Source organism: Homarus americanus, unplaced genomic scaffold, assembly GCF_018991925.1.
Source record: "Homarus americanus isolate GMGI-L3 unplaced genomic scaffold, GMGI_Hamer_2.0 scaffold16894, whole genome shotgun sequence".
Taxonomy (NCBI): Eukaryota; Metazoa; Arthropoda; class Malacostraca; order Decapoda; family Nephropidae; genus Homarus; species Homarus americanus.
This window is the reverse complement of record NW_024746541.1, coordinates 791,368-815,518: the sequence shown is the minus strand read 5'-3', so window position 1 is coordinate 815,518 and position 24,151 is coordinate 791,368. Positions and strand designations below refer to the sequence as shown.

The 24,151-nt window shown below is 45.2% G+C and overlaps 1 protein-coding gene across 1 annotated transcript; it reads right to left on the bottom strand.

The window, feature by feature from the left end:
- Window positions 1-1,219: 1,219 nt before the first annotated feature.
- Window positions 1,220-22,871, bottom strand: LOC121879300. Its single transcript, XM_042385902.1, has 5 exons — window positions 22,822-22,871; window positions 17,591-17,624; window positions 17,031-17,153; window positions 6,415-6,651; window positions 1,220-3,017 (listed from the first exon to the last, which is right to left on the bottom strand). The coding sequence occupies exons 1-5, from the start codon at window positions 22,867-22,869 to the stop codon at window positions 1,390-1,392; spliced, it is 2,070 nt and encodes a 689-aa protein (XP_042241836.1). The 5' UTR covers window positions 22,870-22,871; the 3' UTR covers window positions 1,220-1,389.
- Between the last annotated feature and the right edge of the window lie 1,280 nt (window positions 22,872-24,151).

Here is a 24,151-nt window from a genome sequence, read left to right as displayed (position 1 = left end):
ATATGGAGAAGGGAAACCCCGGAGTGTTAACTAAGACGAGTCATACTCGTGTCTCGTCCCTATATGGTGGTGCTCGTGGTGCTGGGTAGGTAGATCATGACAATCGGTGGAGGGGTTCGTAACACATTGTAGATTTTTAATTTAAAAAAAAAATTGAAAATTTTATTTTTTTATTTTATTTATTTATTTTTTCTATGGTATGTTGGACTTACGACCATGTCGGACTTACGACCTGGATTTGGGTCCCTAACCCCGTCGTAAGTCAGGGAGCACCTGTAATCAGAATTTTTTTATTCAAAATGTTGAGTCTACCTGCAGGTCCATTCCATGAACTTGAGGGTAGACTTAACATTTTGAATAAATTTTTTTCTGTTTATTTGTGAGAGTATTTTCACATTATTATGTATTTGTATGTGTTTGTGTGTGTATGTGTCTACACTCATATATACAATGCAGGTAAAATAAATAATTGTCCTAAGGGCAAACACGTAAAGGGACTATACATTTCTTTGTATAGTACACAAGTAAATATGTATCCCCCCTGGTCAGCAAATGTTATTCGCAGATTTGGCATTTCGTGGTCATTTTGAGAACCTAACCCCCGCGAATTTAAAGGGTATGTTGTATTTCGAATTTAGTGATTTATTTTAAATTTGGGGCAAATATTTTACTTGTGGCCTTGTAGTCAGCTGTCCAACATCTTTGGTCTTTCTCCTCTCCTTTGTTTTTAAGTTTGAATAAGATGGTTCCTTTTGTCTGCTTGTGATTCAGTTGTACTATATAGTACTGTACAGTACTGTATAGCCATAAACAACACACAAGTTAAGCATTATTGTCACAATCTATTAAGCTAAACTATGTTCACCTCCTCTTGTTCACATGTGTGGTGACAAAATCTTCGCTTGAGACTATTGTTATGATTGTAGTACAGTTGCAGAAATGTGTTCCTACACCACCGTGGTAACCTGTCTCCAAATGGCCAACCTATATGACCTATAGCATTAGCAAGCCTATCCACCAATCACGTCTGTCATTACACGACCAATACCCATTCATTCATAAATCGTGATACTGTACTGCGACTGTGACGGTGCCATTTGGAGACACTGGTTACCACAGGGGGTGTAGGAACACATTCCCGCAACTGTACCACAGTAAATATGACATCGCTTCTCATTGTTCAGAAATGATAAAGGGATTGGGTGTGAATAGGCAAGAATTTGCTGTGAATTTTTATTTGAAATTCTGTGACAGCTGAATCCTCGCTTCACAGTTTAGAGAACACAACAACTTTTGGAAAATACTAATACAAATTATGAAAAAATATGAAATACTGTATAAACATCACCCTAATACTGAGGACATAGAATACAATAGAATAAAGTGCAGCTATGGGTGAAGGAAAGGTCTGGCAAAGGGCAGGTTGCCGTCCCCTAGGTAGCGGTCTTGGCAGGAGTGGTGTTTGGGCTCCCGACAGCGATTCCAAGTTCCAGGATTCTCATAACCTCCCTTTGCTTTTCCAATATTGGTGACCCTGAGAGTTCTCCAGTGGGCAGCATGCTTAAGGTAATCAATCCCTAGTTTGTTCCTTGTGTGAAGTGCTGGGTTGGAACTGACAATGGTCCAGCGGCCGGCATACATAATTGATGTTGGAATGTGTCTGTATTCAAGGGGTAAAAGTTCTCTACTTGTGTAATTAGCATGATTGATTAACTCGAGGAAAAAATAAGGACAATAAATTGTAAAATATCTACCATGTATATTCATATTCAGGTAGCATTTTCGTTGTCTAAGAAATGGACCATTGATAGACCGCCATTTCATGTATTCATGCTGAGACATTATAAGATCATGATCAAAGTCCCAAGGCAGATAAAACCCCATTTTAACAGCTCCCAAGGCTGAACCTGCTTGAAGTTCATATTCAATATTCATCAGTTTTGCATAATCAATCAAGTAACCAAGTTCTTGTGATATGATGGCTCTACAACAAGGTGGTAAAAGGAAGCAACTTATAGTACGGAGAGGACGTTTACAGGTTATGTTGACAGCATCACAAGAGAAGTTATGGACTTGTCCGGTGTAAGAGAAGACCTTCTCGAGAGCCCAGTGACGCGCCATAGGCAGCCAGTCTTCACTGGTCATGTTGACGTGATTAGTGAGGAAGAACATGACGTCAGGACACACCATGGTTAAGTGGCCCGCTTCACGTACCTTGGCCAACCAGTCACGATACACGGCTGGGCCGCTGAGGCTGCTAGTGAAGGCCACTTTGTTGACCAGCTTGACAGTAGTGATAAAAGGCGTCAACACATCATCACAGTACATACACTCATATTTAGAGTAATAGTAACCCATGGTGTAGGTGGCTTGGTAGTCTGCCATGCGCTGCTGCAGACAACCATGAATCCAGTGGCCTTGGAGGTCCCTGGCAGCACCCCCGGCCACCTTCACATGTTCCAGCTCATCCAGGACCCTTACCAGCCGCTCCAGGGACGACTGGTTGCTGAAGTGTGCTAGTGACGTGCCCATGAACACATACGGTGTTGTTACCATCTCCACCGCCTTGTTGAGCAAGTCACCTCCACTTAAGGTCTCGTTTTTGATCTTCAAAGCTTTAACATCCCTTAGTGTTGGATCTACGACAACTCTTTTAGGAATTATAACAATAATGGGTATGTCATACCATTTTCTGATCTGGGTGATGACAAAATTAATGGTTTGTGGTGGCCAAGACATGGCTGGTAGCACAGCTGTGAGAACACGTGCGAATGGCGGCACATATGTACAGTTCTCTGGTTCCATACCGTGCTGGTGGAAGGAGAAACCCATCTTAGGACCAAAATACATCTCAGGGCAGACATGCCTAGTCTTGTTAGGGAGGACAGGTGCTGGACCCATATCTGGGATCCTGGCAGAGTAGTCCCAGGAGGAGTTGTTGGTCATTGAGGGTGCCAGCTCCTTCACCAGTGCTCCAAGCTTTAGTACCCACTTGGTATCTACTGTTGTGGTTGTACCTAATATATCAAAGACAAATACAGAACAGTTCTTATTTCAATAGAATACTTTCTTATTGACAAAGGAAAATATTACTTAAGACATATTCCACTGAGGCTATATGTTTTACTTGTGATATCAAGTTTAATGATGGAAATTGTGATGTCATGGGATTTATGACCCTGTGGCTGTGACCTTCATATAAGAAATGATAAATGAAATTTCACTTTATATTTATGAAGAGAATTATTAAGATTTTATGGACTCAAATTTCAAAATACTTTGGTTGAGCATCTACTAAAAACTTTACCCTACACAGCCCAGGGCATAATGTAAGTGTATGTAGAATGTGTTTTATAAATACTGTATTCGTATAGTATACTGGACATGTATTTTGGTACATTACTACTGTTTGGCTAGTACTGCTAGGTTACTTGTCTACTATAAATGGTTTACTCTTACTATCCTACTACACTACACTGATCTACTACTGTTTACTACTACTACTACTTCTTACTACTACTTATCTACTACAGTGTAGTCTTGATTTACGCTGATTTTGTTTACGCATTTGGTCATTTACGCATCACCTTGCCAGAATGAAATTTTTTAATTACGCGGTAAATTTCATCATTTACGCCGTGAGAGGTGCAGACGCGCTGCGCCATTTTTTGTTCATGCGGTCCATTCTTGACCATACACGGGTAGCGGCGCCTGGAGGGTACGCATTAGGTCACTCTTACGTTATCACTGACGTCATATGGCGTATCAGACTGTGATTAGTTCAGCATCCTTACCTCTCTCCGCCACTAGCTGTGATTGGTCTAATGTAACATGACGTGCCCTGCCACCAGAGGGAAGAAGTCGCTGACCTAGCCGAGCCAGTCTCATTGTTCTCAGTTCTCCGCGTATACTGTTCTCTCTTGTGCCCGCTATTCCCCTCACAATGGCTTCCGCTGGACCCCCACCACCCCGGAGAAACCTTGAACTACCTGAACCAAGCCATGATTATGTGAAGGAAGTCATCGAGTTGGGGGAGAAAATCAAGCTCATCCTTGACAAAGACACAGTCAAGCATTGGTATGAAGTGTCTAATAACCTTCTGTCAAAAATTATGGAGCCGCATGTCCAGATGTATCATGACAACACCAATGCTAGTCTCGCCCGCAACCCACCACAACCACAGCCAGCCCAAGTCAGTGATAGTGACAGTGACGATATGGACTTTGAGGGGTTTGTCAGGGAGACGCTGCAAACCTCTGCGAATAGTGATAGTGATTCAAGTGATTCACCCGAGGATCACTAATCTGCCCTCTGCCTCGGAACCAGCTGCCATCCACGTGTGCCGACTCATCTCTTCTACTAACGTAAGTGTTAAACACCTTTAGATTTGTAGTTTTTTATTTAGATATTATGTGTGTGTCAATACCATCATAAAATTAAGATGATATTTTTACTACAAGATACGTATTGTGTCGGAAAAAGTGGAGTTTGGGAGTCGGCTCAGTCTCTATTTCAATTAATCTCATATGTTCTGTTATTTCGTTTATGCGTTTCTCGTTTTAGCGGACCTCCATGGGTTCAATTGACCGCATAATGAAGACTATACTGTATATATATATATATATATATATATATATATATATATATATATATATATATATATATATATATATATATATATATATATATCACTGTAGGTGCGCGTGATCTAGGTATATGCTGATAACCACAAGGAAAGAAGAAAACACGAAGTTCCCAAGCGCTTTCGTGTAATTCACATCTTCAGGGGTGAGTATATATATATATCATGTAGATCCACAATGAAAACAGTTTGCTGTTTTTATTCAAGACATCTTCAGTTGCCTCTAAAGATGTTCCTGAATAAAGACGAGTCATGCCCGCTGTTTCCCCCGTGTGATTTATATATATATATATATATATATATATATATATATATATATATATATATATATATATATATATATATATATATATGATAAAATCACACGGGAAAATGGATTTTATCAAGATTTATCTTATCCACGTTTTCATTGTGGATTTACATGTATATATATATATATATATATATATATATATATATATATATATATATATATATATATATATATATACACATACACTTTTTCTGACACAATGCGTACGTTGTAGTAAAAATAACATCTTAATTTTATGATGGTATGCACACACAATTAATATTTAAGAGAAATGTCAATAATACTGTATTAGGTTTTTTAACACTTACAGTACATTAGTAGAAAATATGGCTGGGCACATTGGGATGGGGGGTTGGTTCCGAGGCAGAGGGCAGATTATTGGCCCTCACCTGTATCACTTGTATCAATATCCACCACAGAGGCCTGCAGGCCTCTTTGTCAAACCCCTCAAAGTCCATATCCTCACCATCTCTGACTTGGGCTGGCTGTGGTGGGTGGCGGGTGAAGAACTCGGAAATGTTTTGTTGACTGGGTGACCTTGTGTGCACCCTGCCCGTGCCGCTTCCCGCGTTAATGATGGAATGAACCGTTTAAATAAAAATTGTCGGTCTGGCAAGGTGCCGCGTAAATGACCAAACGCGTAAACCAAATCCGCGTAAACCGAGACTATACTGTATAGTGATTTAAGGGCGATTTAGGGGAATTTTAGGAGTGTTTCTGACTTTATGCATTTTTGGCTTTACTTTGTATGTACTTTTCTGTGAGCTGGAACCAATTACCCAATATCCCATTGAAATAATGGATTCGGTTAACGAAATTTTCGGTTAACGAACGTCTCTGGAACGAATTGTGTTCATTAACCGAGGGACCACTGTATAAAGATTAATTCAATCAAATACATATTCACTAATAAACAATAATGAATCTTTTGTACATATTCTTAAAAAGATAAATGACACGGTATCCTTAAATGTGCAAGTATATGTTGGCGTTCCCAATCCATCTCTTTTTTTTTCTTTGCCATTAGTGGTTAGCTGCTTCTATTGTTCCATTTATTAACATTAAATAACTTTTCTCAAGACATATATTATTATTCATTTATATTGTATAAGGTGGATTCATAAGCTTTACTTAAAGAATATAGTTTGCAATTTTCATTAATTGTATTGTTTTGGGGGGAAAAGAGGGTAAAAAGCCACACAAAAGATATGAAAAGGTCACACTGGGGAACACATCTCATTATTATTGCTTTATTTTAATGGTAATTAATGATTCATGATACAATGATTCACCTCACACTGCAATATTGGAGGCCACATTACTGCCATTATTCGAGGCTTTACTCGACAGTAATAATTCTGGTAATTCTGGCTGGTTGTCCCTGTTAAGACCCTGTTTTTTTTTACGAAAAACACGGAGTTATTACCACCACCACCACCAATATACTGTACTAACATACCTCTCATACGAAACATTTCACGATGGACCTCGGACAAAATGAAGGCGACCCTCCGTCGATAGTTGACTTGGAGTATGTTGGCTCCCTCTGAGCAAGACTCCTTTGGTTCTTGTAGGCAAGGTAGTGGCTGTGTTTCTGCTGCAATTGCCTTTGCAGAGTTTACTACGTCTTTGTCTTTATCAAGTTGTGCTCTGCCCACTGGTATAATGTTGTCTGCCATGTCAATTAGTCTCATTGCTGTAAGTGAAAAAGAGAGATTAACTCCACATGAAAATTAATGCTGTTTCTTTGTTTTCATTCCTATAATTTGGATCAAAATGCATCACTGGCAACCCACTTTTAATTTTCTTTCTTACACTATGTAATTTTAAGGCAGTTGCCCTTTATCAACATCTTTCACTTCCCTCATACTAATTTTCAGTGGAGTTCCCTGTCATATACTGTACAGTATTGTCTTTCCATCTACCTACAACTTAAATCTCCATACTGGAAGACTTTTTGCCCAGCTAAAGTATAATCACACAAATCTCACATTATTTTTCTTATTCCTGATGTGTGAGGTTATTGTTGCCTCTCACAAGGCATGTATACTTCTCCAGTTCATCTCAGTGTAGTAAAGATAATAAGGTGCTTCTCTTTTTATTAATTTTTATAACGAAAATTTTACCATATTTACTTATGACCACCCACTAGAGGTGGCCATACCGAGGGAAGGAGGTCAGTGGCCTGTGTAGGATCCCTCTATTATTCTTGATAGTTTAGTCAAGGGCTGTGTACTGCTCTTCATCCCACAGCTTTGGCTGGTAGACCGCTCCATGGGTCCACCAGCCTTTGTGTGAAGAAGTATTTCCTTATATTCGTTCTGCATGATAACTTGGCAGTTGCATCTCCTTGTGGTGATGGTGCATGGCATTCCAAAGAATTGTCCTGGGTTCACATTTTCCAGCCCTTTCTGGATTTTGAATGTTTCAGTGAGATCTGTCCTATTGTGTCTTGTCTGAAGGGTTGTTAGGCCTAAGGCCCTCGGAATATACTCACCAGTGACTCAGTAGTTTACACATGATATTCCCAATTTCATTTACGGTCAGATGATATGAGATTTTTTAGAAGACATACTAGCGGTACAAAAAACTCTGCAGGATCAACACAGCTCTGATTTCTCACAACATTCCACAATGAATTTAGACAATTTTTGCTCAAGGATCAGAGTTAGCTATTTTACTTTTTACTTTTATCCTCTTCGCCACTGATCGGCTTGTTAGCCGCTTGGGCGATCGGTCACGACTCTTTTCCTTTATATTCTTCACCAAAAGGTCGGCTCGCTAGCCGCCCGGGCGATCGGTCACGTCTCTGTCACGCACTGTTGGCAAATACTGGGCATGCACCGGCTCCTGAATGTACCTGAACCCGCTCCAGTGTTGGTCAAGTCTTCTCTTGAAAGAGCTCACACTCGGTGCCGTCACAACACTTTCTGGTAGATTGTTCCAAGAGTTTACAACCCTCACTCCGAAAAAGTTTGCCCTCACGGTTTTCCGGACTTGCGGCTTCTTCAATCTTGAGCTATGACCCCTTGTGGGGCGAGCGTCCGCCAGCTCCAAGTAAGGACACTCAACTGAGTAGTGCCCCCTGAGATGCTTATAAACCTCAACTAGGTCCCCCCTTGCCCGTCTGTAGTATAAGCTAGGCAAGTTCAGGCGCTCCAATCTCGCAGGGTAGCTGAGATGCCGAAGTGCAGGCACCAGCTTGGTGGCCCTCCTTTGAACATTTTCAACCAACTGACAGTCCCTAGCATATCTCGGGGACCAGATGGGGTGACAGTACTCCAGATGGGGAAGCACTTCACTCCTGAAGATCGTCACGAGGGACGGACCGTCTAGATATCTGAACGACCTTCTTATAAGACCCAATAATTTATTTGCCTGATTTACCTTCTTCTCACAATGGCCCGAGAACTTCAGCTCATTGTCAACATACACACCTAGGTCCTTCTCACACACAGTCTCAACTAGTACATTTTCTTCATCCCGTTGGGACATATGGTACGCCTCCTTACCGTTGGTACGCCCCAGGTGCATCCTCTTACACTTCGTGACATTGAATCTCAGCAGCCATTCCTTCGACCATTCCTGGAGCCCACAGAGGTCCTTCTGCAGCTCTTCACAGTCCGCTTGGTTCTTAATTTCCCGAAATAACTTGGCGTCATCGGCAAACATTTGTATGGAGGAGTGTACAACGTCAGGCATATCATTTATGAAACAAACAAACAACAGCGGGCCCAATACACTACCCTGCGGTACCCCACTTGTTACAGGTACAGATGACGATTTCGTGCCATTAATCACCACACATTGCTTGCGGTCATGTAGAAAGTCTTCTATCCACGCTAGGACATTTCCCCGAATTCCGTACCCTTCCAGTTTGATTTTCAGCCTTTCGTGGGGTACACTGTCGAAAGCCTTGGCAAAATCTAGGTAAATATTGTCGATATTACCACCCCGTTCTAGAATATGGGTCCAAATATCCAATACCTTGAGCAATTGTGTCAAGCAAGAGCGCCCCGGCATAAAACCGTGTTGGCAATCTTTTACAAGGTTGTTTCGTAGTAGATGTTCCATCGCTGCATCTCTGATAATACTCTCAAGTACTTTACATATTATGCTGGTCAGGCTCACCGGTCTATAGTTGTTCGTGGAGTGCCTATCGCCCTTCTTGAAGATAGGACTCACATAAGCCACTTTCCATTCACTGGGGACCATTTGTTCATCCAGGCATTTACAAAACAGAATCTTCAGGGGCTCTGCAAGCTCGTTGCACAGCTCCCTTAGCACTCTAGGATGCACCATGTCAGGTCCAGGACTCTTATGGACCTTTAGCCTGGACAGTTTATTTCTAATACCCTCTTCTGTGAACACAATGTGGGTCAGTGCTGTGTCGAACCGTCTGTCCTCAAACGCAGGAAGGTTAGTTGCATCCTCTCTTGTGAACACTGAGGAAAAGAAGCTGTTCAATGCCTCAGCTTTATCCTGGTCAGAATCTGCGTAACTACCATCTTCAAGCCTCAGGTCTGATACTCCTACTCGCGTTTTCAATTTCGACTTTGCATAGCGGTAAAACGCCTTTGGGTTTGACTTGACCTCGCGTGCAACCAGCCTTTGGAACTCCTTTTCAGCCCTCCTACACTCTATCTTTGCTTGGTTTCTGGCTCTTGCATACATCCTCCTGTCTTGCTCATCGTTTGACCCAACCCACGTCTTGAATTTCTGGGTTTTCTTCTTAATTTTGTCGACCGCCGCATGGTTCATGTGTAGGGATCCCCTCGTATTCCTAGAAGCACTGGGTTTGGTCTTGGGTATATATTTATCGATCAAATGGGTCATTTTACTAGTTATGATATTCAGCGTAGTGTCTGCGTTCTTGTACCTTAATAAGTCAGGCCAGTTGATACCCCTCATCTCTTCCCTCATCCCATTGTAATTTCCCTTGTAATATTTGCACCTTGGCCTGGCCTTATCTTGAACTAGGTAACAGTTAAATCTGAATGACAACACTGTATGGTGACTGGTGCCAACTGGGGCAAGGTGTTCCAGTTTGGCCACCATACCCTCCTCGTTTGTTATGATGAGGTCAAGTGGCTTGGGTGTTTGTTCCCCTCTGTAATGTGTCGGGTCTCTCACATGTTGGAACAGAAAATTATCTCTCAGAGTTTCTACAAAAAGAGTAGCAGGATTATTCAAGTCATTCGGGGTTGACTCGTTTCTCCAGTCGATGTCGCCATAGTTAAAGTCCCCCATGATAAGGAGGTGGCTGGGGTTGAGCATCGCCGCATTGTTTATTAAGGTTCTTAAGTTCCTTTGATTTAGTGGGCCACAGTTCGGGGATCTGTAGATACACCCGACGATAAGTAAGTCCCCTCCCTTTAATTTAATTTTACACCACTTGGACTCTTCAAAGACATCCTCTCCCTGTACCCTCGCCTGGCTGGCTCTAAGGTCTTGCCTAGCGTAGATAACCACACCCCTCCTGCAGGATTCTTGAGTTAGGTTCGTAAATGAGTCATATCCAGCAATACTGAACTCACATTCCTCTGGGTCGATTCTCCTGTTCTTGTACAACAGTTCTACAACTCCTACAATATCTGGTTGGTGTACTCTTAGTAGTGTTTCAAACTCCTCCCTCTTATCAAGGAACGTGTCGGTATTAGTGTACATGACATTCAAGCCAGAATTTGTTCTCGGTAACGTCTCTGCTCTTAGTAATAAACCCGCTCCACCCACATTCTCAGAAGCTGCAGCATTTGCTAAGTACACTGTATTTTGCAGGGTGTGGTTAAAAATTTCATTGTTTACACGGCGCTCGTTCCCTCCTGTCCGGTAGGCTGAGCTGGTGCCGCCTCCCGGGTGGGGGGTTGAGTGGGTGGAGGGTGCACTGCTGCCCCCTGGCCCTGTGTCGGCACACTTGTTTCCACTACCCTCCCCCTGAGTATAACCCATGTGCACCTGTCCCCGTTCCTTCTCAAAGTTTACTGCACTGTCACTCATGGCTATAGACACATTACAACTGTAAAATTATACTGTGAAGGGCAACATGGTCAATTGTTCTCACTATAATTAATGTGCTAAGACTGAGAAATATAAAATAGCTAAATACTTGTAGGTAAGTGAAATTTTTACCAGTTTTTAATAGCAATTTTAAATAGCAGCTAAACTGCTATTCAAATAAAGAAGCTTAGGCAATACTTAACTTTCTTGACAGCAGAAACATGTTTCATCACTACACTGACCTACCTTGGAGCAGTAGATCTGGACACGGGACTCGTGTACTGTACTGCAAAATTCGGCCATTTTGGAAAATGGCGGCTACTGAATTAACCCTTAGACCCCGGTTGACGTTCCAGAATGTCCGCCTATTCCCGCCACTTTTTATTATTTTTTTAAGTTGATTTTTTTTCGATTTAACCCCCACGCGGGGGGGGGGGGTTCTGCCAACAGCACCCTAACCCGGGGCTTAAAGGTTAAAGCCCTGGAAATGAAATATCTACCTAAATTTTCTTTTTTCTGAACCGGTCATGTAATCACCACAAACAGTAAAATTTCATGTGGGTAACATTTTTTGTGGGGGTCTAGTGTGAAGCCTGGACTATATTTGTTGCTTAAGTTTATCTTACTTATTTGACTTTTTTACTTGGCATCCACTGGTTCCTGAATATATTGGAACCTGCTGCAATGTTGGTCAATTCTGGCCTTGAAAGAGCTCACACTCAGTGCCATTACAACACTCTCTTGCAGATTGTTCCAAGAGTTCACAATTCTCACTCCAAAAAAGTTTGCCCTCACAGTTTTCTAGACTTGTGGCTTCTTCAACTTTGAGCTGTGACCCTTTGTGGGGCAGATGTCTGCCAGCTCCAGGTATGTACATTCGAACGAGTTTATACACTTAGATTAGGTCACCTCTTACCCATCTGTAGTATAAGATGGGCAGTTGCAGGCTTTCTAATCTCTGGGTAGCTGAGGTTCCATAGAGCAGGCACCAGTCTGGTGGCCCCATTTTAGACATTTTCAATCAATTGATAGTCTCTAGGATACCTCGGGGACCAGACGGGGTGATAATGCTCCAGACAGGGACGCACCTCACTCTTGAAAATCGTGATGAGCGACGGACCATCCAGTTATCTAAACTACCTTCTTACAAGACCTACTAGATTCGTTGCCCGATTCACCTTCTTCTCACCATGGCCCGAGAACTTAAGTTCATTGTCGACATACACACCTAGGTCCTTTTCATATTCGGTCTCAATTAATGTAGTTTCTTCGTCCTGTTGGGACATGTGATACGCCTCCTTACTGTTGGTGCGACCCAGGTGTATGTGCAATGTGCATCCTCTTGCACTTCGTGATCTTCGCAGCCATTTCTTTGACCATTCTTGAAGCTCATAGAGATCTTTCTGGAGCTCTTCATAGTCTGTTTGGTTCTTAATTTTCCTAAATAACTTTGGCATTCTTTATCAAACTTGTCTATGTTGCTTTCAAGCTCACCTACAGTCTTAAGTAATTCCTTTACTTGTTCCATACATTCTGTGTAAAGAAACATGGCGTGCTTATTGTCAGAACCTGAGATGCATTCCTAAGCTCTAAATAGCTCCTTTGTTATTCCTAAGCTCTAAATAGCTCATTAGTTATTCCTAAGCATCCTTCTAGATGGGTGTACAAGATCCTGGAACAGTACAGTACTGTGACTGGTAAAAGGTGCGAGGCTATGACGTCCCTTAGCATAATATGTGAGCAGATATTGAAGGTATTGAGGGTGATATATACCCAAGGTTCCCAACTGGCTGGGTCTTGTGTGTATCATATACGATAGCATGTTAGTTGCTGTCCAATGATTTAAGAGTTTGTGATATTTCCTCAAATTGATGCCATAACCTACGAACTTTTATGGTGCAGCATTTTATTACTTTTCTGATAAGTTTGTATGAAAATGCAACAAATTATTTATTGATAGAATTTCTCACACTGATGCATTTGTTTTTTACTGACACAGTTGGCACAGATCCAGCACTCATAACACACCGAGACAAGTGTCAGATGGGAAACCTTCTTTTATACGATTTGTGGGTGGATGACCTGTGACCTACATCAAGGGGGCACTTGTATACAGTAGTTTATCTCCTTTGTAGTGTTACATTTTTGTTGGTTTTCAGTTTACTTGATAATGATGTTTCCATATTGTATCACTCGGTTAATCTTTTATGTTTATGTCAGTAAACTGCTGTGTCGGTTTTACAGTGTCTTACAGTACAGGTGCACTCTCAGTACCACAGCACAGTGCAGTACTCTCAGTTTCACAGCACCACAGCAGGTGCAGTACTTCAGTTTACACAGTGTCCACAGCACAGGCAGCACTCAGTTTACATGTCTTACAGCACAGGCAGTACCCACTCATGTCTACAGCACACAACCTGGCTCACAGCACAGACAGGCAGTACTCTCAGTTTACACAGTCTCACAGTACAGGGCAGCACTCAGTTTACAGTGTCTCACAGCACAGGCAGTACTCAGTTCAGTCGTCTCACAGCACAGGCAGCACCCCAGTTTACAGTGTCTACAGCACAGGGTGCAGCACTCTCAGTTTCACAGTGTCTTACAGCAGGGTGCAGCACTTAGCTCACATGTCTTCACAGCACAGGTGCAGCACTCTGTCTACAGTGTTTACAGCACAGGCGTGCACTCAGTTTACAGTGTCTTACAGCCGTGCAGTACTCTCAGTTTACAGTGTCTTACAGTACAGGGTGCAGTACTCTCAGTTTACAGTGTCTTACAGTACAGGGTGCAGTACTCTCAGTTTACAGTGTCTTACAGTACAGGGTGCAGTACTAGTTTGGAATTCGATATAACAAAATCTCAATTTAGCGGATGGAATTTTTTTCCCTTATTTTTCGCTTGATTTAATGAACTAGTTCGCTAAATTGAGATTAATTCCATTAATGCACCCACACCTACAAAGGCACATGATATACCAATAGTCACAGGAAACATTATTCATGGCTTACCTTATACTAGGGGTTCAGTGTTTGTTTTCATTTTCTTTTCTATTACAGGGTATTTCCTAATTTTTCCAAGATATTACCCCTTTTTAACTTTCTTCCCCAGACCACTTCCTTTCTGAGAGACTTTCGGCATGATGACTGAGCACATTAGTTAGTTGACCGACAGGTAGCAGTGAACAACACAGGCGGTGGCGGGAGGACACCGATCGAGTGAATGGAAACAAACCCCACGCGCCAAGTTGCGCATTTGGTGTCGAATTTAATGGAATCACGCCCAGCTTTGAGGAATTAATTTTTCGATTAGTATTTGTGTCACAAATTCTGCTAAAATTGGAAAACTTACTTTAATCTGAGTTGTGTTAGGTTAGGTTAGGTTAGGTACATGCACTTGATCTATTAACTCAGATTAAATTAAGTTTACCAATTTTTTGTGACTTCCTGACACCAAATACCAGTTGAGAAGTGATTAGCAGTCCGATTTATTCATGTAGGACCATTATTTGACTTCATTGCGGCTACATTTGGGTACATTTGGGTAATTAGTCGGACCCAGTGAACTAGTTCGCTAAATCTAACGAAAAGGACGGAAATTCGATTTTGCTGAAACTTTGAATTAATGGAAAGGGGCGGCTCTAGCTAGTTCATTAAATCAAGAAAATACTAGTATACTGAATTGATGATTGCTTCTCTTTTAGAAGTACAGTACAGTATATTAATATATTTTTATTAATAGAATTTGTCTATTAATACTAAAGCAAACATAATTCCAGCATAACAAAATGGAGGCGGGTCATGAGTTGCTTAAATCAGCTGTAGTCGCTGCTGCCTGATAAAGGTTGATGACTACTGTGGCAGAAAAGGTATTAAAGCCACATACCACGGGCCGGTGGTCAAAACTTCACACTCTTACCTTGAGGCAGTAGTTCACCACCATCTTACCTTGAGGCAGTAGCTCACCACCATCTTACCTTGAGGCAGTAGTTCACCACCATCTTACCTTGAGGCAGTAGCTCACCACCATCTTACCTTGAGGCAGTAGTTCACCACCATCTTACCTTGAGGCAGTAGCTCACCACCATCTTAGCCTTGAGGCAGTAGCTCACCACCATCTTACCTTGAGGCAGTAGCTCACCACCATCTTACCTTGAGGCCGTAGCTCACCACCATCTTACCTTGAGCAGTAGTTCACCACCATCTTACCTTGAGGCAGTAGCTCACCACCATCTTACCTTGAGGCAGTAGCTCACCACCATCTTACCTTGAGGCGTAGTTCACCACCATCTTACCTTGAGGCATAGTTCACCACCATCTTACCTTGAGAGCGTGAATTTCACCACCATCTTCACCCTGAGCAGTGTTCACCACCACCATCTTACGAGGCAGTAGTTACCCACCATCTTACCTTGAGGCAGTAGTTCACCACCATCTCACCTTGAGCAGTGGCTCACCACCATCTTACCTTGAGCAGTAGTTCCACCATCTTACCTTGAGGCAGTAGTTCCACCATCTTACCTTGAGGCATTAGTTCACCACCATCTTACCTTGAGCAGTAGCTCACCACCATCTTACCTTGAGGCAGTAGTTCACCACCATCTTACCTTGAGGCAGTAGTTCACCACCATCTTACCTTGAGGCAGTAGTTCACCACCATCTTACCTTGAAGCAGTGGTTCACCACCATCTTACCTTGAGCAGTAATTCACCACCATCTTACCTTGAGGCAGTATCACCACCATCTTACCTTGAGGCAGTAGTTCACCACCATCTTACCTTGAGCAGTAGTTCACCACCATCTTACCTTGAGGCAGTAGCTACCATCTTACCTTGAGGCAGTAGTTCACCCATCTTACCTTGAGGCAGTAGTTCACCACCATCTTACCTTGAGGCAGTAGTTCACCACCATCTTACCTTGAGGCAGTAGTTCACCACCATCTTACCTTGAGGCAAGTAGTTCACCACCATCTTACCCAGCAGGGCAGTAGCTCACCACCATCTTACCTTGAGGCAGTAGCTCACCACCATCTTACCTTGAGGCAGTAGTTCACCACCATCTTACCTTGAGGCAGTAGTTCACCACCATCTTACCTTGAGGCAGTAGTTCACCACCATCTTACCTTGAGGCAGTAGCTCACCACCATCTTACCTTGAGGCAGTAGCTCACCACCATCTTACCGAGGCGTAGTTCACCACCATCTTACCTTGAGCAGTAGTTCACCACCATCAACGAGGCAGTAGCTCACCACCATCTTACCTTGAGGCAGTAGTTCACCACCATCTTACCTTGAGGCAGTAGCTCACCACCATCTTCTTGAGGCGTAGCTCTACCATCTTACCTTGAGGCAGTAGCTCACCACCATCTTACCTTGAGGCAGTAGTTCACCACCATCTTACCTTGAGGCAGTGGCTCACCACCATCTTACCTTCTTGAGGGCTCACCACCATCTTCAGCAGGGCAGTAGCTCACCACCATCTTACCTTGAGGCGGTAGTTCACCATCTTACCTTGAGGCAGTAGCTCACCACCATCTTACCTTGAGGCAGTAGCTCACCACCATCTTTACCCTGAGGCAGTAGTTCACCACCATCTTACCTTGAGGCAGTAGCTCACCACCATCTTACCTTGAGGCAGTAGTTCACCACCATCTTACCTTGAGGCAGTAGTTCACCACCATCACCTTGAGGCAGTAGCTCACCACCATCTTACCTTGAGCAGTAGTTCACCACCATCTTACCTTGAGCAGTAGTTCACCACCATCTTACCTTGAGGCAGTGAGTTCACCACCATCTTACTGCAGGCAGTAGCTCACCACCATCTTACCTTGAGGCAGTAGCTCACCACCATCCTTACCTTGAGCAGTAGCTCACCACCATCTTACAGAGGCAGTAGTTCACCACCATCTTGCCTTGAGGCAGTAGTTCACCACCATCTTGCAGCAGGCAGTAGTTCACCACCATCTTACCTTGAGGCAGTAGTTCACCACCATCTACCTTGAGGCAGTAGCTCACCACCATCTTACCTTGAGGCAGTAGTTCACCACCATCTTACCTTGAGGCAGTAGTTCACCACCATCTTACCTTGAGGCAGTAGCTCTCTCAGGGCAGCAGGTGTACAGTCGGCCCACATAAGGACGGTCACCAGAACAGCTCCAACTACTATGGTTACCACCTTATAAGGTTTCGTCTTGGTAGACCAAACTCCTAAAACAAAATTAAATATTTGTAGAAATTGATATGAAAGTTCACACTGCAAAAGGTAATAAAAGGATTCAATAATGGCACATTATTGAATAAAGACTACTGGTTGGGTTATTTAAATCAAATTGATTTAAACCAAAGATAAAAAAAATATTTAAAAATCACAGTTTGGTTCTTACAGTACAGTATATGCTAAATGTAAAAGGAAGTAAAAATTAAATAATTGCTTATGCTGTACAGTATTATTTTAAACCAATCACTCATAGAAACAAATATGTTCTTATAACACAGAAGCTTACATAATTAAACACAAGGGACCTTCACTTTCGTAATGCTCATCATTCATTTCTGGCAACAGATATTACAACATTTGTTTTGGGACTCAAACACAAGTTCAAGAAATAATGTCATACGCATGAGAGAAGTGGCATGTTACCTACCCATATCCCAGCTACAGCTCACCCTTCCTCTACTCTGGAAAAAATATAAATATTTATATATTAATAACAGTAATACCATCATAACTTAAAAAAACATTATACACTATTATTTTAACTCAAGTTACAACACCACACCCTACAGAACACCACACCCTGCACACCACCACACTCTGCACAACACCACACCCTGCACACCACCACACCCTGCACACCACCACACCCTGCACACCACCACCCTGCACACCCACCACCCTGCACCACCACACCCTGCACCACCACACCTGCACACCACGACCTGCACACCACCACACCCCACACCACCACCCTGCAGACACCACACCCTGCACACCCACCACACCCCTGCACGCCACCACACCTGCACAACCACACCTGCACAACACCACACCCTGCACCACCACCTGCTGCACCACACCCTGAACAACACACACCCTGCACACCACCACACCCTGCAGAACACACCCCCTGCACACCACCACACCTGCACACACCACCACACCCTGCACACCACCACACCAGAGCCACCACACCCCTGCCAACACCACACCCTGCACACCACCACACCCTGCACCACCACCCTCTGAACACCACACCCTCCAGAACACCCACACCTCGCACACCACCACACCCTGCACACCAGCATGCAGAACACCACACCCTGCACACCACCACACCCTGCACAACACCACACCCTGCACAACACCACCTGCCTGCACCACACCCCGCCCGCCACCCACTGCACAACACCACACCCTGCACCACCACACCCTGCACACCACCACCTGCACACCACCACACCCTGCAACACCACACCCTCCACAACACCACACTCTGCCTGCACCACCACACCCTGCACAACACACCCTCCAGCCTGCCCCTGCACCTGCACCACCACCACCACCCTCCCAACACCACACCTGCACAACACCACCTGCACACCACAGCACAACACCACACCCTGCACCACCACACCCTGCACCACCACACCCTGCACACCACCACACCTGCACACCCCTGCACACCACACCCCTGCACCACCACACCCTGCACCACCACAACCCCTGCACACCACCACACCTGCACACCACCACACCTGCAGAACACCACACCCTGCACACCACCACACCCTGCACAGCACCACACCTGCAGCACCACACCCTGCAGCACCACACCTGCACCACACACCTGCACAACACCACACCTGACAACACCACCCCTGCACACCACCACCCTGCAGAACCACCACACCCTGCACACACACACCTGCACACCACCACACCCTGCACACCACCACACCATGCAGAACCACCACCTGCAACACCACACCCTGCACACCACACACCCTGCACACCACACCCCTGCACACCACCACCTGCACAACACCACCTGCACAACACCACCCTGCACACCACCACCCTGCAGACACCCGCACCCCACTGCACCACCACACCCTGCACCACCACCTGCACACCCACACACACCATACGCACCACCACCTGCAACCCACCTACACACCACCACCTGCACCACACACCTGCAGAACACCACACCCTGACACCACCTGCACACACCACCACACCCTGCACAACAGCACCCCTGCACACCACCACACCCCTGCACCACCACCTGCACACCACCACCCCACACCCCACTACAGCACCACACCCTCTGCACACCTGCACCACACCTGCACCACCACACCACCCACCACCTGCAACCACACCCTCCACAACCACACTCCCCACTGCACACCCACCTGCAACACACCACACCCTGCAACCACCACACCCTGCACACCACCCTGCACACCACCACACCTCCTGACACCACTCTGCACACACCACCACACCCTGCTACACCACACCTCCACCACCCTGCCTGGCCACCTGCACCACCACTGCACCACCACACCTGCACGCCACACCCTGCACCACACCCACACCCTCCACAACACCACCCCTGCCACCACCACACTGCACAACACCACCCTCCGACACCACACCCTGCACACCACCCACCTCCACACACCACACACTGCCACACACCACCTCCTGACACCACACCACCCCCTGCACAACCTGCACCACCCACACACCTGCACCACCACACTGCAACCTCCACACCTGCACACCACCACCCTGCTAACACCACCACCACACCTCCTACACCACACCTGCACCACCACCACCTCTGTACCCCCTCTGCACCACACCCTGCACACCACCATCCACCCTCCACAACACACACCCTGCACACTCACCACACCCTGCAAAACTACACATACCATCACACCCATCCTCCACACCACATCATACCCTCCACTACACACATCCTCTCTACTACACCACATCCTCCACTACACCCATCTTCCACCCACATCCTCCACTACACCACCATCCTCCACTACACTACATCCTCCACTACCACATCTCCCTTCACTACCATCCTCCCACCCTACCCATCCTCCACTCACACCACATCCTCACTACACCACATCCTCCACTACACTACCCATCCCCCCTCCACTACACATCCTCCCACTACCCATCCTCCCTACACTACCATCCTCCACTACACCACCATATCCTCCTACACCACATCCTCCCTCCCTACACTACCACATCTCCCTTTACACCACATCCTCCCTACACCACATCTTCCACTTACACCACATCCTCCACTACACCACCACATCCTCCACTACCACATCCTCCACTACACCCATCCCCCACTACACATCCTCCACTACACTACCACATCCTCCACCCATCCTCCACTACCACCACATCCTCCACCACATCCTCACATCCTCCACTACAACACTCCCTCCCACCCTCCACTACACTCCACACACTCCACATCCTCCCATCCTCCACTACACCACATCCTCCACTACACCCACCTCCCACCACATCCTCCACTACACACCTCCACCCATCCTCCACTACACCACCACATCCCCTTCACTACACACATCCTCCACACCCATCCTCCCTACACTCACATCCTCCTACACTACCCATCCTCCACTACTACATCCTCCACTACACACACATCCTCCACTACACTACCATCTCCTCCACCACATCCTCACCACCCATCCTCCACTACCACATCCTCCACTACACTACCACATCCTCACTACCCCATCCTCCCTACACTACCACATCCTCCACTACACCCATCCTCCCTCCCATCCTCACTACACACCACATCCTCCCACTACACCATCCTCCTCACTACCCACATCCTCCACTACACCCTCCTCCCTACACTACCCATCCTCCCACTACACATCCTCCACTACACACATCCCTCCACACATCCTCCACTACATACCTCCTCCCCATCACCCACCACATCCCTCCACCCACATCCTCCCCTCCACTACATCCTCCCTCCTCCCACATCCCTCCACTACACTACATCCTCCACTACACCACATCCTCCCACTACACATCCTCCACTACACATCCCCTCCCACCCTACACCATCCTCCACTACCCCATCCTCCACTACACCACCATCCTCCATACACCACATCCTCCACACCACATCCCTCCACCCACCACATCCTCCACACACCATCCTCCACTACACCCACATCTCCTCACTTACTACCACATCCTCCACTACTACATCCTCCACTACATCTCCACTACACCACATCCTCCACCACACTCCACTACCATCTCCACTACACCCACATCCTCCCTACACCACATCCTCCCACACTACCCATCCTCCACTACACCCACATCCTCCCTACACTACCATCCTCCACCCTCCACATCTCCTACATCACTCACTACCCACATCCTCCACTACACACATCCTCCACTACACCACATCCTCCACTACACATCCTCCCACTACCACATCCTCCACTACACCATCCTCCCTTACTACCACATCCTCCACTACACCCACATCCTCCTACACCCACATCCTCCACTACCACATCCTCCTCACATCCTCCACTACACTACCACATCCTCCACCACACCCTCCACACTACCATCCTCCTACACCCATCCTCACTACCACCTCCTACCCATCCTCCACTACCATCCTCCACTACCATCCTCCACCACACCACATCCTCCCACTACCCACATCCTCCCTACACTACATCCTCCCTACACCCATCCTCCACTACACTACATCCTCCTACACCACATCTCCACTACACCTACCACATCCTCCACTACACATCCTCCACACACCACATCCTCCCTACTCCTACCACCCATCCTCCTACACCACATCCTCACTACCCCATCCTCCACTACCACATCCTCCACTACACCACCATCCTCCCACTACCATCCTCCCTCCCATCCTCCACTACACTCCTCCACTACACTACCACATCCTCCACCCTCCTCCACCACCACCCACATCCTCCACTACCACATCCTCACTACACACCACATCCTCCCACTACACCACATCCTCCACTACCCACATCACCACACCACCATCCTCCACTACACCACATCCTCCCACCACATCCTCCCCCACATCCTCCACCTACCACATCCTCCTACCCATCCTCACCTCCTCCCCCCATCCTCCACTACCTACCACATCCTCCCCCTCCCACATCCTCCACTACACCATCCTCCACACATACTCCCCTCCTCCCATCTCCCCACACCACATCCTCCACTACCATCCTCCTACACTACACTCACTACCTCATTTTGAAGCCATGTGCACTTGATATTAGGAGATATTCTGAGGTTCACTATATATTACTTTTTACTATACAAAAACTCCTGAGTACAATACTGCATTAAAAAGAAAAATATTGGAATTTTCTGCAGAAAAGGAGGGGTCCAAAGCCCTAGGATCCCCTTGATCTACCCTTGAGCATACCAAATCTCTCATATACACCATATGTATGTTGACGATGCTCACCATAACAAGCTTCAACTGTTTTAACACTCATAGCTCGTAGTGTTAGCTATGGTTATATCAGTGTACATAGACTATTTTCTTAATAAAAGGAGAAAAGACCTTTGGGTTTCCTTGCTTAACCTCAAACCATTTCTTGTTGTAACTTCTAGTTCAATTGCTGAATCTCCAGGAGCCATTCATCAGTGGTATTGTATACTCTGCTGATTGATTTAAAAGGTGTACATAACATTTACGAGTTGTAAGTAAGCTACTGTAGGTATACCGAGATGTAGTTCTAATAAGTTACTCACAATTATGAGTTTGTGCTGGTAGCGGCGAATGTGGTGGTGGTACGTCATGAAACAAGAGCAAGTGTGAGGATACACCTGTCCCCCCAGCGTTAACTAGTTACGGCCAGATAATCTTAACACCTGTGATGCCGGCTGATGAAGGTATACGTGTCTCTCTCTCTGTGTCTGTCACACACACACACACACACACACACACACAAATGATTGATTATCAGACCATAGCTTATAGCCCAGAGAATTACAACACATATAGCAGGGAGTGTGTACAGGCCTGGTGGTACCCCAACATACCAGGTGTTACTCCGTCTCTTAATTTACTTTAATATCCAGGTTCTAGGCGTAACCAAACAGTAAAAGTGAAGTAAATTAAAAGGGAATAAAAATAAATAAAGTAAACCTTTAAGAATTTAATTAATTAAATATTAACACAATAAAGAGCCTCGTAAGCTGTCACAACAAATTGATTCACCATCGAAACTTTTAAGACACAAATGATACTAAACATCGAAACATCAAAAGAATAATAATAAAGCATTGGATTACGTTAACACTGCATAAACATATAAAAACTAGCACTGAAATTAACTAACGTGAAACACTGAATTACTTAAATGTAACTAAGTATATACTGATGGACATAGAGACATAAATAGGTACTCACATAGATATACCACATTGGTGGTGACAGGAACAGCACAAATAAATTAATTAAGTATAAGTAACAGGTGACGAGTGTCACTCAAAGGATGTGAACTGTATGACAAGAGGACTGAACTGCCTCTGTCTACAGGTGGAGTACTATATATATGGTCGGTTGGCGCCAGGCGACCAGCAGGTGAACATGGGTCGTTTAACGATGTAGATGGTCGTTAGAGCAACACAGAATGCTTGTTACAATACTAAATGAAGAAATAAGATGGGCTTGAACATATAATAACAGTTAAAATCTTAACAGAACAGGGTAAGGTGACTAGATAATATAATAGTAAATATAACACATCATTACAGGAATAATATGGAACATGGAAGCATGTTGTATAACAAAAAAAAATAGAAAAATAAGACATGGTCGTAACACAGGTTAACACACCCTGGGTCAGGAACCAAGGGACCTGACCTCGTCCACTAATTACTTGAGTTAGCAGGTGACTTAACCTACAACCACACCTGGCCAAGACACACCCGGGCATGACCACAGCTGTCCAGATCTAACCAGTTTAGTGTTAATTGGCGGAGGTCCCTCTGGCTGTTGAGCCCCCATATATAGGCCCTGAAGTCCTGTCCACGAGGCCATTCTGGTCATTCTTATTCTGATTCGGGTCACTCATTA

What these genes read in the sequence shown, in the direction of transcription:
- LOC121879300 (XM_042385902.1), bottom strand. Translation starts at nt 22,869, where the DNA reads ATGACGTACCACCACCACATTCGCCGCTACCAGCACAAACTCATAATT. An exon ending in ACCAGCACAAACTCATAATT is followed by an intron (nt 17,625 to 22,821) that starts GTGAGTAACTTA and finishes TATTTTTTCCAG; the next exon opens with AGTAGAGGAAGGGTGAGCTG. An exon ending in TGAAATGTTTCGTATGAGAG is followed by an intron (nt 3,018 to 6,414) that starts GTATGTTAGTAC and finishes TTGATATATTAG; the next exon opens with GTACAACCACAACAGTAGAT.